Below are 15529 nucleotides of genomic sequence, written 5' to 3'. Positions count from 1 at the left end.
TGCCTTTGATGAAGGATGGCTGACCGATTCTTACTCTAAATCTGGAGACACGGACACACCGAGCGCAGACGCCTCCGAGAAGACCAGCGGTAAGATTAGGATGTGGCGGCTTTATGGGATTATCTCCCACTGGGGACCCCGATCTCAGATCCTCTTACTCGGGAGGACCCGACACATCTGTACATTACATTCGATGTGTGCTGTGTAATGCGGCACTTCCTGCGGTGATGCTCACATATTGAAATGTAATGTATTTTTATTATGACTTTTTTTGTATTTTTAGTACGTTTTATTTATTTTATTTTAATTTTTTTTAGCCTCATTTGGGGAAACTCCAAGTGATGAATCTACAAATCTTCCATTTCAAGTCCCCAGAGCGATCCTATTTCACAAATATGGCAACCAACGATGGAGGAGCAGATCGCGCTCAGCCCCCACAATGCACCAGGTGAGACCGGGCCCATAATAAAAAACTGCCCGGGGCAGGAGTCAGTGGGGCTGCGTTCACATTGCTCCTATGCGCTCTATGTCAAACATTACATCAGGTTTCAGTCAGTCCGAGAAATATAGTTTCTGTATGAACCGACCGAGTTGTGACGAGACATCCACCTGGACGATGGTGACAGTCGCTGTGCACACGGTCCGGACCCCGTCCTGCAGATACCTGTGGATGCATGTCTGAAAAAGATCAGCACTGCCAGGATAGAAACAAGAAAGTGTTAGGGACTGACAGCTTCATCCGAGAGAGCACAGTATGAACGGGAACCAGCAGAATAGTGAGTGCAGCTCTGGGGTATAATACAGGAGGTACCTCAGGATCAGTAATGTAATGTATGTACACAGTGACTGCACCAGCATATAGTGAGTGCAGCTCTGGAGGATAATACAGGAGGTATCTCAGGATCAGTAATGTATGTAGACGGTGCCTGCACCAGCAGAATAGTGAGTGCAGCTCTGGAGTATAATACAGGAGGTAACTCAGGATCAGTAATGTATGTACACAGTGACTGCACCAGCAGAATAGTGAGTGCAGCTCTGGAGGACAGTACAGGATTTGTGGCCTGTTGGTTGTGGCACACCTTGTTCCCTCCGGTGCTGGTAGAGATCAGTGGTTTCCTCTGCCCTCGTGGTGTTGGTTGTGAATGTGACCTAATGTGACCTTCTTCCCGGAATAGTCTGGGCTGCGGTCACAGGTTCTGCGTCTCTTGTACCGGGGCAGTGGTAATTCCCTGGTATAAGAGCGTCTGCTCCTCTCCGCGGTGGATGTGAGCGGCTGCTTCTATTCCTGGCCGGCTCTTATATGATGGGGCGCTTGGATTTTGGCAGCTCGCAGGTCTGGGCATTAGGAGCCACTTCTCGTGTAACTTTCCTGGGTTCAGACATAGTGATCGTTCCTGCGCGGCTCGTCATGCGTGGTCTTTTAGCCTGCCCCGTGCAGCTGTCCCTCGGCCTCATTCACTTTTAATCAGCGGACGGCTCCCGTGTCCCCGCGGCCCCCGCAGGATTGCTGAGGAAGCGCTGCCCAATTTACCAGAAGTCGCTCCTCTCCGGACGGATCTGCTGACTCACAGGACAGAACTTTTCTTTCTCCGACCTGTTTTCTTCTACATTGAGATCGGAGACTTCCCCCAGATCCAGATTCTTTTTCTTTTCTTAGCTCGGACCCCCAGTGACTTGCCCGCCACCAGCTGGACGCTGCCCGGTGTCAATTTCCGCAGAGGGGGTCGCCGTATCCATTACATTTACATTAAGGCTGTGAATCTTTCAGCAGTTTTCGCTTCTTTCTTTCTTCTTCACCTGTTGCTGGAACATTACACTGGGATTTGTAGTTCCCTCGGCAGAGCGGACGCCCGGCTCTTGAACGTGGTGGTGATTTTCCCGTTTGTGCATTGCAGAACACGAGGGACACCAGCTGAAACTTGAGGAGACCCCGTTCGATGTCGCTCCTTCTTCAGAAAGCCAGCTACTGCCGGATTTGGGAGGCTCTTATGTAGAGCAACATGACGGAGGTAAGGAGACAACGTAGACTGTCGGGTAGAGCCGCCATTCCTCGCTGTATAGAAGCGCCTCATCTGGTTTGTAGCTATGGCATCCTGATATCAATGGGGCCTAGTAGACCACCCATAGGAGACACGAACAGTGTCCAGCACCCTGCTGTAGTAGACAGTGTATTATCCCGTCCTTGTGTTACTGCCATTCTACCCCCTTCATAAAGGCTTCTTCCATAGGAGCTTCAGTGGGAGTTTGACAGCTCGGATCCATAAGTGTCATACCGGACCCTGACGTGCCTCGCTCCATCTCTGGGACTGCTGGGACGTAGGCGATCTGTCTCTTTCCAGCAATCCCATAGAGAATGACTGGCGCTGCGGCACCCTTTTATGACGTAGCCTTTCAGCGCCCCTTTTTCAGGTATCCGTCCAGCCCCGCAGAAATTTGGCTCAGGTCTGACTTTCCTCCAAAAAAATGCACCCGATTGTTTCATCCCCCAATCTACACCCCTCAGTCTCTCGGTACCAGTTTATAGCATTAATCCCTTTTTGTATTTTTGTCTTCCAGAAGATTTGCTAAATCCAGATCCCTACAGTCAAGATATCATTTTTGCCTACATCGAGGGATCTGACCCGACTACTGAAAGTTATGTGTATGAAAGTCTCCACAATCCGGGGGAAGATCTTCAGCTCGAAGCGTCCGACATCCTTCAACCTACAGAAGATTTTGGTGCAGAGCAGGTGACTCCTCAGATTTGCTTTGAGGCCCCTGGAGCTCCGTCTTCTGCCGATCCCTCGGTATCACCTGCCGAATTGATACAGGAAGATTCCCCCGTGTCCTCTGTCCAAGAGTTCGCTGCTGAGATCCAGGAAGAGCCTCCAGCCTCACTTGGTTCTTTTGTCCCGGAAGACGTAATTTCAGCCTCTCCTGCTGCTTTAGACCACGAAACCGAGTCTCCAGGTTCCCTCTCGGATTTAATCCAAGAAGAAGCCGCTTCATCCTTCCCGGTTACACTGGACCTGGAAGTGGAGGCTCCAGCCTCTCTCATTGCATCTGTCCCAGAAAAGGAGGTTCCAGCTTCCCCTGTTGCATCTGTCGAGGAAGAGGAGGCTCCAGGTTCTCCTGTGCTGTCCACTCAAGAAGAGGAGTTTCCAGCCTCTCCTGTTGCATCTGTCCAGCAAGAAGAGATTTTAGCTTCTCCTGTGGCTTTGGTTCAGGAAGAGGAGGCTCCAGGTTCTCATGTGGAGTTGGTTCAGGAGGAGGAGGTTCCAGCTTCTCCCATTGCATCGGTCCTAAAAGAGGAGGCTCCAGGCTCTCCTGTTGTATCTGTCCAGGAAGGGGAGACTCTACTTTCTCCCGTTGCTTTGGTTCAGGAGGAATTTACTACTTCTCCTGTTGCATCGGTCCCAGAAGAGGCGGCTCCAGCTTCTCCCGTGGAGTTGGTTCAGGAGGAGGAGGCTCCAGCTTCTCCCGTGGAGTTGGTTCAGGAGGAGGAGGCTCCAGCCTCACCTGTTGCTTTGGTTCAGGAAGAGGAGGCTCCAGCCTCACCTGTTGCTTTGGTTCAGGAAGAGGAGGCTCCAGCCTCACCTGTTGCTTTGGTTCAGGAAGAGGAGGCTCCAGCCTCACCTGTTGCATCAGTCAAGGAAGCTACATCTCCAACCTCTGTTGCCTTAGTTCAGGACGTAGAAATCCCGAGCTCCCCTGCTCCATTAACCCAGGCTTTGGAGACCCCCGCTCCGCTTGCCACCTTTGCTCCGGAGGAGTCCATTTTAACCTCACCTGTCAGCCAAATCCCACCAGAGACCCTAACTCCACCCGTAACAGGAGGAGACCAAATACCTGAAGGACCAGCAAAACCTGTGGTGAAAGATGACGACCTTCATCCAGAAGACCAAGGTAAGGGGCAAAGATGACGCATTCCCATATAGTAAATGTCTGGGGGTTTTTTAGCTTTATTTTTCACTGACTTGATCTATCATTGTACGCTAGTTTTTTAATGCCTCGTTTTTAGGCTTTTACTAAATTTTGGAAGGTTTAATATGTCAGATGGGAAATTGGATCTATACAAATATGCTATGAAGTGATATTTAATATAATTTTTATTTATTTTAGTTTTTTGTGGCTCCTTTTGGGTTTGCTTTAAGGGAATTACTATGGTTCTAAAACTCCTTTTTTAGTATACCATATTTTCCAGTCTGTAAGAGGCACTCCTCTTCCCCTCCCCCCCGTCCCCCCTCCCAAAACTGGGAGGGAAAGGGGGTACATATTACAAATTACATATGGCTTACCGGGGCGGCAGTGGTGGCGCAGGATCGGCCATTCGGAGGGGATTCTACTGCAGTGGAGCAGCTCACGAGGGTCACTGTGCGGCAGCAGAGGGTTGGTGATACTGCGGGCTCGTGAGGTGTCATGGCGGCGGGCGTCATTGATCTGTCAGCGGGCTTGGAGGAGGGGTGTCAAGGCTCAAGAGTGTCAGTGTGCGGCAGCGGAGGGTAGGTGGTGATGCGGGCTCGTGGGATGCCGCAGCGGGCGCCATTGATCTGTGGCCTGCTTTGAATCGCCAACAGTTGATGTGATGGACTTCAAGAAAATGGCCGCAAAGGCCAATTAGTGCATGCGCCGCTGCCATTTTCTTGAAGTCCAAGTCAACGACCGGCGATTCATTGGAGTCTGCTGTCCGCCCGAAGATCAATGGAGCTTGCAATCACCACACCCCACGAGCCTGCAGTATCGCCGACCCTCCGTTGCCGCACACTGACCCTCTTTAGCCGCAACACCCCCCTCCTCCGAGCTCACAGAATCGCTGACCCTCCTGAGCCGCCGCGCCCCCTAATCAGAGCTCACGGCACCGCTGACCCTCCTGAGCCGTGACACTCCCTCCTCCGAGCTCACGGCATTGCCTACCCTGCCTCCTGTGACCTTCCTGAGCCGCTCCCCCCCTGGTGAGCTAATATAAGAGGCACTAGGATTAGAAGACGGACCCTCATTTTAACAGTAACAATTTTTTCCCCGTTTTTCTTCAAATTTGGGGTGCATTTTATAAAGCGTAAAATACGGTAAATCTGTTTTTTTTTAGTTGTAAGGAACAAACCTCACTTATTCCTGTTATATCTACAGCGCCCCTAAAGCCAAACGTTTGCAAAAGCAGTGACCGACGTCCGGGCAGAGCGAAAACTGCTCTAGCGCCCGTTACGGACAAACTCCTAGAGCCCGTCTCGGCCAGTCCTAATCCAAACCCACCACCTGCCCAACCTGGTTCTTCCGAATCGTTGGCCTCCAGAGCCAAAGCTTTGCATAAAAAAGCCCACGATATGATGGAAAGCCGAAGAGAAGCCACCAGAGATGCCGGAGATCCGGAAGGCATCCAGGCAACCATGAAAAAGAAAAAGAAGAAAACCAAACTGAGGAAAACTTATGCACCCAGAGATTTGGAGTTTGGGGAGGAAGACTCGTATCCTAGGGCCGGGAGCGAGGCTTTACACCCCAGGGATGGGCAGATGGGACACGTGGAGGCTCTGACCAAACAAGACCATCTGTTTGAGACACCTCTGGGTACTGCTAAGAGAGAGACACAAAGTGCCGCAAATGGCATAGTGCCCGCTGCTAATCCTACCGAAGCAAAGGCAACCCCGGAGAGGGAAGGTGACCCGACCTTGTATCCTCCAGAGAGGCCAACGCCAGCTCCACAAAACATTGATTCTCCCGCAGTCAGACACTTACAATCCCCACCTGGCGACCAAGTGGATAAAAGCCTTTTCGACACACGGCCTCCCCTCATGGGAGAAAGTAGGAAACCTGACACTCCTACGGAGGCTATATTTGGAATCGCTGACACAGATGTCACCAAATGTCCTTATTTCCATCCTGAAATTCTGCTCCAGACTTCAGAGAAAGCTCAGTGGAAAGGAGAGAAATACAAGGAGAGCGTCTCGGAGAAGAGCGAGCGCTCCGCCGACGCTTTCTTACCCGGTGGACCCGAAACGGTCAAGTGGGACAAACCTAAAAAGCGGGATAAGAGAGCCGGGAATTATAGTCGCGGAGGGCACTCTAAAGACTCAAAGCATTGGCAGAAAGGATTAGACTCGGATCTGCAGGCTTTTAGTGTGCCAACGATTACAGACAGGGACGAAAAGCCTTCGCCTCCAGTAATGCCACTAGATGAATCCCAAAAAGCCAATCGGGGGGAGGGTAAAAATGTGAGCCAACAATTGCGCTCAGACCCTGCAGAACCCCTCAATGTTGACTTCGGACACGGTCTAGACCATAAAGACTTACCTGGAGACTTGCCGGTATTTGGAGAAAAGACGGCAGGGTTGGACAACAATGTTCTGCCGCCCAGCAAAGATTTGATAACTGGTTCTGATCCATTACTGACCAGTTACAAAGCACCAGTTGCCTTACATGAGGCTATCCCCTGTACGCCTTTAACGCTCACAGATACGGTCGTTGAGTTGGTATTGGGAACTATAGAGCCAAAAGGAACTCCAGAAAATGAAGTCCCAAAAGACAAAAGTCCTGTTCCAGAAAAGAAGTATGGCAAAGTGCCGACTTTAGAAGCTGAGCCCGATGACTGCAAGAGGCCTTTTCCAGAAAATAAGCCTGGCTGTGATTTTCTTTTAGAAAGTAGGTCCGTTACTGTTCTGTCTGACAAGCCAGCCGTTCCAGAAAGTAAGGCTAGTACGGTCCTGGGCAAAAAGTCCATTCAAGAAGGTAGACCCAGTACAGTCGAGGGTGGCAAAATGCTTGATCCTGTCCTAGGAATCATAGAAACTGTTCTAGAAAATAAGCCAGGTTCAGTCCTAAGTAGTAAGGAGTTCATTCCAGAAAGTAAACCTGTGAAGGTCTTGGATGCCAAAATGCCTCCTCTAGAATCTAAGCCTGGCAAATTCATGGATCATGAGCTTGTTCCAAATATGTCTGGTACAGTCCTGGCCAGCAGCAAACTAGAAAACAAGGCTGATATAGTTTTAGCCCCTGAAAGTGCACCTGGTACAGCCTTTGATAACAAGGAGCTTGTTCTGGAACATAAGCCTGCCACAGTCCTAGGTGATAAAAAATCTGCCCCAAAACGAAAGTCAGAAAATGAGCGCCCTCCAGAAAATAAGCCTAGCGAAGTCCTGGACATTAAAGAAAATGTTGCAGACAGTAAGGCAGGGAAAGACCTTGACCTTAAAGCTCCTTCCCTAAAAAGTAAGCCTGGTACAACCTCAACGAGCAAGGAGCCTGGTCCAGAAAGTAAGGCAGGGAAGGAACTTGACCTCAAAGCTGTACCTCTAGAAAATAAGCCCACTACAGGCTTGGCCAGCAAGGAGCGTATTGCGGAACGTAAGGCAGGGAAAGACCTTGACCTCATTGCTACACCTCCAGAAAATAAGCCTGCTACAGTTTTGGCTAGCAAGGAGCTTGTTCCAGAAAATAAGGCGAGGAAAGACCTTGACATTAAAGCTTCTTCTCCAGAAAATAAGCCTGCTACAGTCTTTGCAAGCAAGGAGCCTATTGCAGAAAGTAAGGCAGGGAAAGACCTTGACCTCATAGCTGCACCGCCAGAAAATAAGCCCACTACAGTCTTGGCAAGCAAGGAGCCTGTTCAAGAAAATAAGGCGGGGAAAGACCTTGACCTTAAAACTGCTCCAGAAGGTAAGGCAGGGAAAGTACTTGACCTCAAAGCTTCACCTCCAGAAAATAAACCTGCAGTCTTGGCAAGCAAGGAACTTGTTCCACAAATTAAGGGAGGGAAAGACCTTGACCTCAAAACTGCACCTCCAGAAAATAAGCCCACTACAGCCTTGGTGAGCAAGGAGCCTGTTCCAGAAAATAAGCCAGGGAAAGACCTTAACCTCAAAGCTGCACCTCCAGAAAATAAGCCCACTACAGCCTTGGTGAGCAAGGAGCCTGTTCCACAAAATAAGGCAGGGAAAGACCTTGACCTTAAAGCTGCACCTCTAGAAGATAAACCTGCTACAGTCTTGGCAAGCAAGGAACTTATTCCACAGATTAAGGCAGGGAAAGGCCTTGACCTCAAAGCTGCTCCTCTAGAAAATAAGCCCACTACAGTGTTGGCAAGCAAGGATCCTGTTCCACAAAATAAGGCAGGGAAAGACCTTGACCTTAAAGCTGCTCCAGAAAGTAAGGCAGGGAAAGAACTTGACCTCAAAGCTGCACCTCTAGAAGATAAACCTGCTACAGTCTTGGCAAGCAAGGAACTTATTCCACAAATTAAGGGAGGGAAAGACCTTGACCTTAAAGCTGCACCTCCAGAAAATAAGCCCACTACAGCCTTGGTGAGCAAGGAGCCTGTTCCACAAAATAAGGCAGGGAAAGACATTGATCTCAAAGCTGCACCTCCAGAGAATAAGCCCGCTACAGTCTTTGCAAGTAAGGAGTTTGCTCCAGAAAAGGTGGTGGGGAAAGACCTTGACCTCAAAGCTGCACCACTAGAAAATAAGCCTGCTACAGTCTTGATGAGCAAGGAGCCTGTTGTACAAAATAAGGCCGGAAAAGACCTTGGCCTCAAAGCTTCTTTTCCAGAAAATAATCTTGGTACTATCCAGGTCAATAAGGAACTCTCTCCTGAAAGGGATCCCAATCTTGTCCCAGGCAACAAAGTGCCCATTCCTGAAATTGGACCTGGTGCAGAAACGGTCCCTGAAAATCAGTCTGGTACAATCCCGGCACCCAGTTTCCCAAGCTCTCCTGCTTCAGTGAACCAGTCCGAGCCAACAATCAAACCTCTGCAGCCACTTTCATCTCCGAAAAAAGCTCAACCTGAGGGAAACCTTTCTTTCGAGAGACAAATGAAAAGCAAAAGGGGTAAAGTTAAGGCAAAATCAAATGGTTCTAAAGGTGTATATGATGCTGGGGACCCATGGGTTGAGGTATCTGCCTTCCCCGTCCAGCTAAATGACCATCTACCGGAAACCAAGTTTTCAGGTTCTAAGAAAGCTGAGCGTGGGTCTTTAAAGCGTCCTCATGGTTCAGCGTCTACCAAAACAGAGCTTTCCTCCTTCTCTGAACTAACAAGGTCCAGTGACGGTTCTGTTAGAAATGACCCTGTGGAAGATTCGGCAGGAGGTGTCTTGGTTCATTCACCCTTGATGGACTTATCTGCGAAGGAACAAGAAACAAAGGCTCCTCCTCAACAACCACACCTGGATGTGAACGATGTCCTATTTCCTCCACATGGCCAAGAGACTCCGATTGGTGCTCCGTTATTACAAGGGTTGAGTGATGACATCTTGGTGCTTACTGGAGAAACGTCTCCTGAGAAAATAGAGCTGAAGTCCGATGAGACGGGACCACCTAATGCAAATCTACCCCCTCATTTAGCAGAGTCTTCAGGAGCTGGAGAGGAACGTAGGACTCCAGATCAGAATCTCATTGAAAAATTGGCAAATCCTCCTGATTCTTCAGTGGAGATGTCACATTCCCTCCGTGAAGAGTGTGTACTTTTACCAGAGTCGGTAAAGTTTGTGGAGCCAAAAGGCAATATTGACTATAATTTCAATGTTGAAGGAGATTCTTTGGAGGTGGGTGAATCCACTGAGGACTCGGCGAAGATTGGAGACTCTCCTGATGGCGTTAAAGTCTCAGAAGACTTTGTCCTAAATATTCCCGGACCTAAGAAAGATGCCAGTGATTCAACACAACGGCAAAAAGTTGGACTGAAATCTCTGCCTGCCGCCACCAAAGATACCTCGAAGACCAAAACGAAGACCTTGCCCTCAGCTCCTGGACTTACGGACCGTCCTGCTACAGATAAGATCCCTCAGAAGAGTACCAAGACTGAAGTTCTCAAGGGCTACATGAGGCCTACCAAAGCCAGAGAAGCTGCCCGACCACCGTCGCTTTCCAGAACGGCTACGGAAAAACCCAAGAGGCCAAAGGAAGCTCCTTTAAGGCCGGAGAAAGGTGTGTGATATTTTACATCTTCTGGCATGGAGTTTACAAGCAAAGCATGGCGGCACTCACCGCAGCATTGGGGTGAGGTTTGGCTGCTTGTGTGATGCACTGCTAATATTACCGATATACCCCACTAATCCCATACACTGGGGAAGGGAGCGAGCGTCCCATTACAAGGGTCGCTGCCTCCGGTTAAGTCTTGGGTCTGATGTGCATGTCGTGAACAAGAACCTCAATCTGATAAATTCACGTCTTCATAAACGGAGATCGTCGGACAGCGCGCGTAAAAACAAGCACTTTTGTAATTTACCTTTTGTGAAAATGTTCTGTCCTTTTTGAGATTTTAACACTTTTCTGTTGTGTTTACATCTCGTTACCTGGGAAACCGACCACCCACTACAGTATAGAAGTGGTAGCCAGACATGCACAGTATTTGCCAGCTCTTCTCAGGTCTGCAGGCTTTGCCTTGACATTGGCCATGACTGGCCCACACTATCGGCTCTTTAATACCACAAGCTTCAGTGCAGTGTTTGCAAACGTGACAACAGCGGTGGTCGGTCTCCTAGGCAACGAGAAGTGTTTAATATCTCAAGAACGGCGGAAGATTTTAATAAACAATAAATTGCAAAAATACTACTTTTCACTAGATCTAACCGACCACATCCATGGATTTTATTTACCTTTTTTGTTTTTATTGCATTTTTCTTTTTTTGGTCGCCTGTTAATGATTACGGCTGCTGTCTGGGATCGCCAGAACTGCAGCCACGGTCTGGGGGGTCTTGTGCAAAGGACCCCCCTCTTATAATGACCTTTTTATGGAGTTTGTTTTTGCTATGTTATGAGCGGTGGTGGTCCGACTTCAGCCCTGATAATGAAGGGTCTCCTTCATGTTCTTGCTCTGAGAGGTGCTGCAATCCCCGAGCTCTATGGTTCCTTTATCTCCATCGATGGTCTGACCCCCACCAGTTATGTCATGCCATTAGGCCCATGACCAGCACGAGACCCCCCTTCCCCAGTATTTTCCGCATGGTGTGACGAGTGACGACTAATACGTGTGCACTGGTTTTGCCGTTTTCTTTGCTTGAAGATTTAACAGCTCATCTGTAAAATTGCTAAAAACATCCATGACCGCAGAGCGACTGCAGATGTTGGAGGAGGGGGGGGGGGGGAGTTATTAGGGGATTTAGCCTAGGACCACCAAGGGGCAATTACTGGAGACGTCCAGGGTTGCAGATTACATATCTGGACAACAGAACTAGAAATGTTGACAGTCGTGACATTGTGCCTTGAATCGTATCTGTCCGTTCAGCAGAAGTCCCCGTGTTGTCCCTACAGGACTCCGTATCCTGCAGTATAAAGAATGGGGGTTACATTTTGGTTCGCCAGGTTTTTTGTATTTTGGAGGGCACCATTCACATGTATGCATGATACGGTCTGAGTCCAGATGGCAGTCCGGACAAACTCCCTTGAGTTGGGATCAGGAGATCCGGGGTCGGTCATTGTGGTCCGTACATGGCCTGTATAATATGTTCCTGGCTTCGCCTAACGCTTTTTTTTTTTTTTTTTTTTTTTTTTTTTTTTTTTTTTGATATTGGAAAATCTTTGCAAAAAAATGAATGCACTATACTATTTTAATTATAGTTTTAGATTTTTTATTTTATTTGTATTTACTATTAATTAAAATATATATCATTTTAAATAATAATTAATTTTTTTTACAATTATAAAAGATAATTTATCTATATATCATTATTTATTTCTTCGGCGCTCCATTGGGAGACCCAGACGTTTGGGGGTGTATAGCTACTGCCTCCGGAGGCCACACAAAGCATTACACTAAAAAGTGTAAGGCCCCTCCCCTTCTGGCTATACACCCCCCGTGGGATCACGGGCTGCTCAGTTTTCAAGCTTTGTGCGAAGGAGGTCAGACATCCACGCATAGCTCCACTGTTTAGTCAGCAGTAGCTGCTGACTATATCGGATGGAAGAAAAGAGGGCCCATGCTAAAGGGCCCCCAGCATGCTCCCTTCTCACCCCACTTTTGTTGGCGGTGTTTGTAAAGGTTGAGGTACCCATTGCGGGTACGGAGGCTGGAGCCCACATGCTGTTTTCCTTCCCCATCCCCCTGTGGGCTCTGGTGAAGTGGGATCTTACCGGCCTCCAGACTCTGAGGCCGGGCTCCATCCACAGACCGGGAGATCCTGCTGGATACGGAGCTGGGTACCGTCAGGGACAAGGCCCTGCAACATTCAGGTACTCTGTGTCCCCGTACAGACAGGCAGACACACTCCAGCGTTGCTGGGTGTTCTAGTGCGCCGGGGACAGTAGCGCTGCGCGCTTGGGTGATTCTCACTGCAGCTTTGCTGAGTGAGTTTTATGTGTGGGGAACTACCGCGCCGGCCGCCACGGAGACTGCGGCGCGGCTGAGACTTGTGGTGCGCCGGGGACCTCGCGACGACCGTGCTTTTACGACGGCAGCGCTGATAAATCTAGTCCCCGGCTTCTGCGGCCTAGTTACGTTTCGTTCCCGCCCCCAGCCCTGTCAGTCAGGGAAGGGGAGAGACGCTGTACAATAGTCAGCGCCGAGGGCTGGAGTCTTATTTACATACTCCAGCCCTCTCACTGGGCACAGTGGGACGCCAGTTTCCCGCTCTTTGTCTGCAGCACGCCCACGGCCCGCCCCTCTTCACAGGACGCCGGCAGCCATTCCTGCACGCAGTCTGAGCTGGAGAACGGACATAGCCCTGGGAGACCCAGACAGGGGATTCTGGCGACCACACACCCGCTGTTAAGCGGGCGGTAAGCAGCACCTAGGTGCTGACCCCACTAGTGCCACAGTGTTTTGTGTACTTTTGTTTGTACCTATATACATTGCACTGTACGGTCGCTTCTTGGCTTATACCCCTATATTGCTCTGAGGAGACAACAGCATGTCATCCGCAAAAAGCAAGGGTGCCAAGGCACGGGCTTCATATGCTGCCTGTACCGCATGTGGGGCTGATCTACCGGCAGGTTCCACTGACCCCCATTGTGTGCAATGTTCGGTCCCTGTGCCACTTCGTCAGCCGGAGTCTATGCTAGTAGTGGCCCAGGCAGAGACGCCTGTGAACCCTGCCCCGGTGACGGGGACAGAATTTGCAGTTTTTGCTGATAAGATGTCTGTGACTATGACAAAAATTCTAGAAACCTTGCAGTCCAGGCCGGTCACTCAGACCATGGGCACTGCTGAGTCAATGTTCCCCGGTCCCCCTCAGTTGGAACTAATCCGTGCTCCAAGGGGGTCCCAGGCATCACAGGCTGAAGGCTCTGACTCGGACGACAGTCCCAGGCAGCCTAAGCGAGCTCGCTGGGAGAGACCCTCGGCGTCATCACGCTGGTCAGGGTCTCAGCGCGAGGATTCTCTGTATGATGAGACAGAGCTAGGTGATCAGGAGTCTAATCCTGAGACTGCTCTCAACCTGGATACCCCTGATGGTGACGCCATGGTGAATGATCTTATAGCGGCCATCAATAGACTGCTGGATATTTCTCCTCCAGCGGAGGAGGCAGCAGCACAGCAGGAGAAATTCCATTTTAGGTATCCCAAACGTAAATTGAGCTCTTTTCTGGACCACGCGGACTTCAGAGAAGCAGTCCAGAAACACCATGCTTATCCAGATAAGCGTTTCTCCAAACGTCTTAAGGATACACGTTATCCCTTTCCCCCTGACGTGGTCAAACGCTGGACCCAGTGTCCAAAGGTGGACCCCCCCAATCTCCAGGCTTACGGCTAGATCCATAGTTGCAGTGGAAGATGGGGCTTCACTTAAAGATGCCAATGACAGACAGATGGACCTTTGGTTGAAATCTGTCTATGAAGCTATCGGCGCGTCGTTTGCTCCAGCATTCGCAGCCGTGTGGGCACTCCAAGCTATTTCAGCTGGTCTGGCGCAGGTGGACTCTATAATACGTCCATCAGTGCCGCAAGTGGCGTCCTTGACCTCGCAAATGTCTGCGTTTGCGACTTACGCTATCAATGCGGTCTTGGACTCTACCAGCCGTACGTCAATGGCGTCCGCCAACTCGGTGGTTTTACGCAGAGCCTTATGGTTAAAGGAATGGAAAGCAGATTCTGCTTCCAAAAAATGCTTAACCAGTTTGCCATTATCTCAAGACAGGCTGTTTGGCGAGCAATTGGCGGAAATCATTAAACAGTCCAAGGGTAAGGACTCTTCCTTACCCCAGCCCAGATCAAGCAAACCTCAACAGTGGAAGGGACAGTCGAGGTTTCGGTCCTTTCGAGGTTCGGGCAGGACCCAATTCTCCTCGTCCAAAAGGACTCAGAAGGAGCAGAGCAGCTCAGATTCCTGGCGGACTCACTCACGCCCAAAGAAAGCAGCCGGAGGAACCGCTTCCAAGCCGGCTGCCTCATGACTTTCGGCCTCCTCGGTCGGTGGCAGGCTCTCCCGCTTTTGCAGCATTTGGCTGCCACAGGTCAAAGACCGGTGGGTAACAGACATTTTGTCTCACGGGTACCGGATAGAGTTCAGTTCTCGTCCTCCGCCTCGGTTCTTCAGAACTTCCCCACATCCCGACCGAGCCGATGCTCTTCTGCAAGCGGTGTGCTCTCTAAGGGCAGAGGGAGTGGTGATCCCTGTTCCTCTTCAGGAACGAGGTCAAGGTTTTTACTCCAATCTGTTTGTGGTGCCAAAAAAGGACGGCTCTTTCCGTCCTGTTCTGGACCTAAAACTGCTCAACAAGCACGTGAAAACCAGGCGGTTCCGGATGGAATCCCTCCGCTCCGTCATTGCCTCGATGTCTCAAGGAGATTTCCTAGCATCAATAGACATCAAAGATGCTTATCTCCACGTGCCGATTGCTCCAGAGCACCAGCGTTTTCTACGCTTCGTTATAGGAGACGAACACCTTCAGTTCGTAGCCCTGCCATTTGGTCTGGCGACAGCCCCACGGGTTTTCACCAAGGTCATGGCAGCAGTGGTAGCAGTCTTGCACTCTCAGGGACACTCGGTGATCCCTTACTTGGACGATCTACTTGTCAAGGCACCCTCTCAAGAGGCATGCCAACACAGCCTGAATGTTGCGCTGGAGACTCTCCAGACTTTCGGGTGGATCATCAACTTTTCAAAGTCAAATCTGTCACCGACCCAATCACTAACATATCTTGGCATGGAGTTTCATACTCTCTCAGCGACAGTGAAGCTTCCGATGGACAAGCAGCGTTCACTACAGACAGGGGTGCACTCTCTCCTTCAAGGCCAGTCGCACCCCTTAAGACGCCTCATGCACTTCCTAGGGAAGATGGTGGCAGCAATGGAGGCAGTCCCGTTTGCGCAGTTTCATCTGCGCCCACTTCAATGGGACATTCTCCGCCAATGGGACGGGAAGTCGACGTCCTTAGACAGGAAAGTCTCCCTTTCCCAGACGGCCAAGGACTCTCTTCAATGGTGGCTTCTCCCCACCTCATTATCACAAGGAAGGTCCTTCCTACCCCCATCCTGGGCGGTGGTCACGACAGACGCGAGTCTGTCAGGGTGGGGAGCAGTTTTTCTCCACCACAGGGCTCAGGGTACGTGGACTCAGCAGGAGTCCACCCTTCAGATCAATGTTCTGGAAATCAGGGCAGTGTATCTTGCCCTACAAG

At 50.1% G+C, this 15529-nt stretch overlaps 1 protein-coding gene across 9 annotated transcripts in view; it reads left to right on the top strand.

Annotated features, from left to right (window-relative positions):
- The window catches only part of LOC142243655 (uncharacterized), a 44801-nt gene continuing 29272 nt past the window's right edge, over positions 1–15529 (top strand). For all 9 annotated transcript variants that reach the window (XM_075315783.1, XM_075315782.1, XM_075315780.1 and 6 more), the window contains exons 1-5: positions 1–89; positions 318–448; positions 1896–2009; positions 2557–3885; positions 5107–9897. In XM_075315783.1, the coding sequence (XP_075171898.1) occupies positions 409–448; positions 1896–2009; positions 2557–3885; positions 5107–9897 (6274 nt within the window). In that variant the 5' untranslated portion in view covers positions 1–89; positions 318–408. The remainder of the gene's footprint in view (positions 90–317; positions 449–1895; positions 2010–2556; positions 3886–5106; positions 9898–15529) is intronic.

Source organism: Anomaloglossus baeobatrachus, chromosome 6 (genome assembly GCF_048569485.1).
Source record: "Anomaloglossus baeobatrachus isolate aAnoBae1 chromosome 6, aAnoBae1.hap1, whole genome shotgun sequence".
NCBI classification, from domain to species: Eukaryota; Metazoa; Chordata; class Amphibia; order Anura; family Aromobatidae; genus Anomaloglossus; species Anomaloglossus baeobatrachus.
The sequence above is the reverse complement of the archived record's forward strand: the minus strand, read 5'-3'. Positions and strand labels throughout refer to the sequence as shown.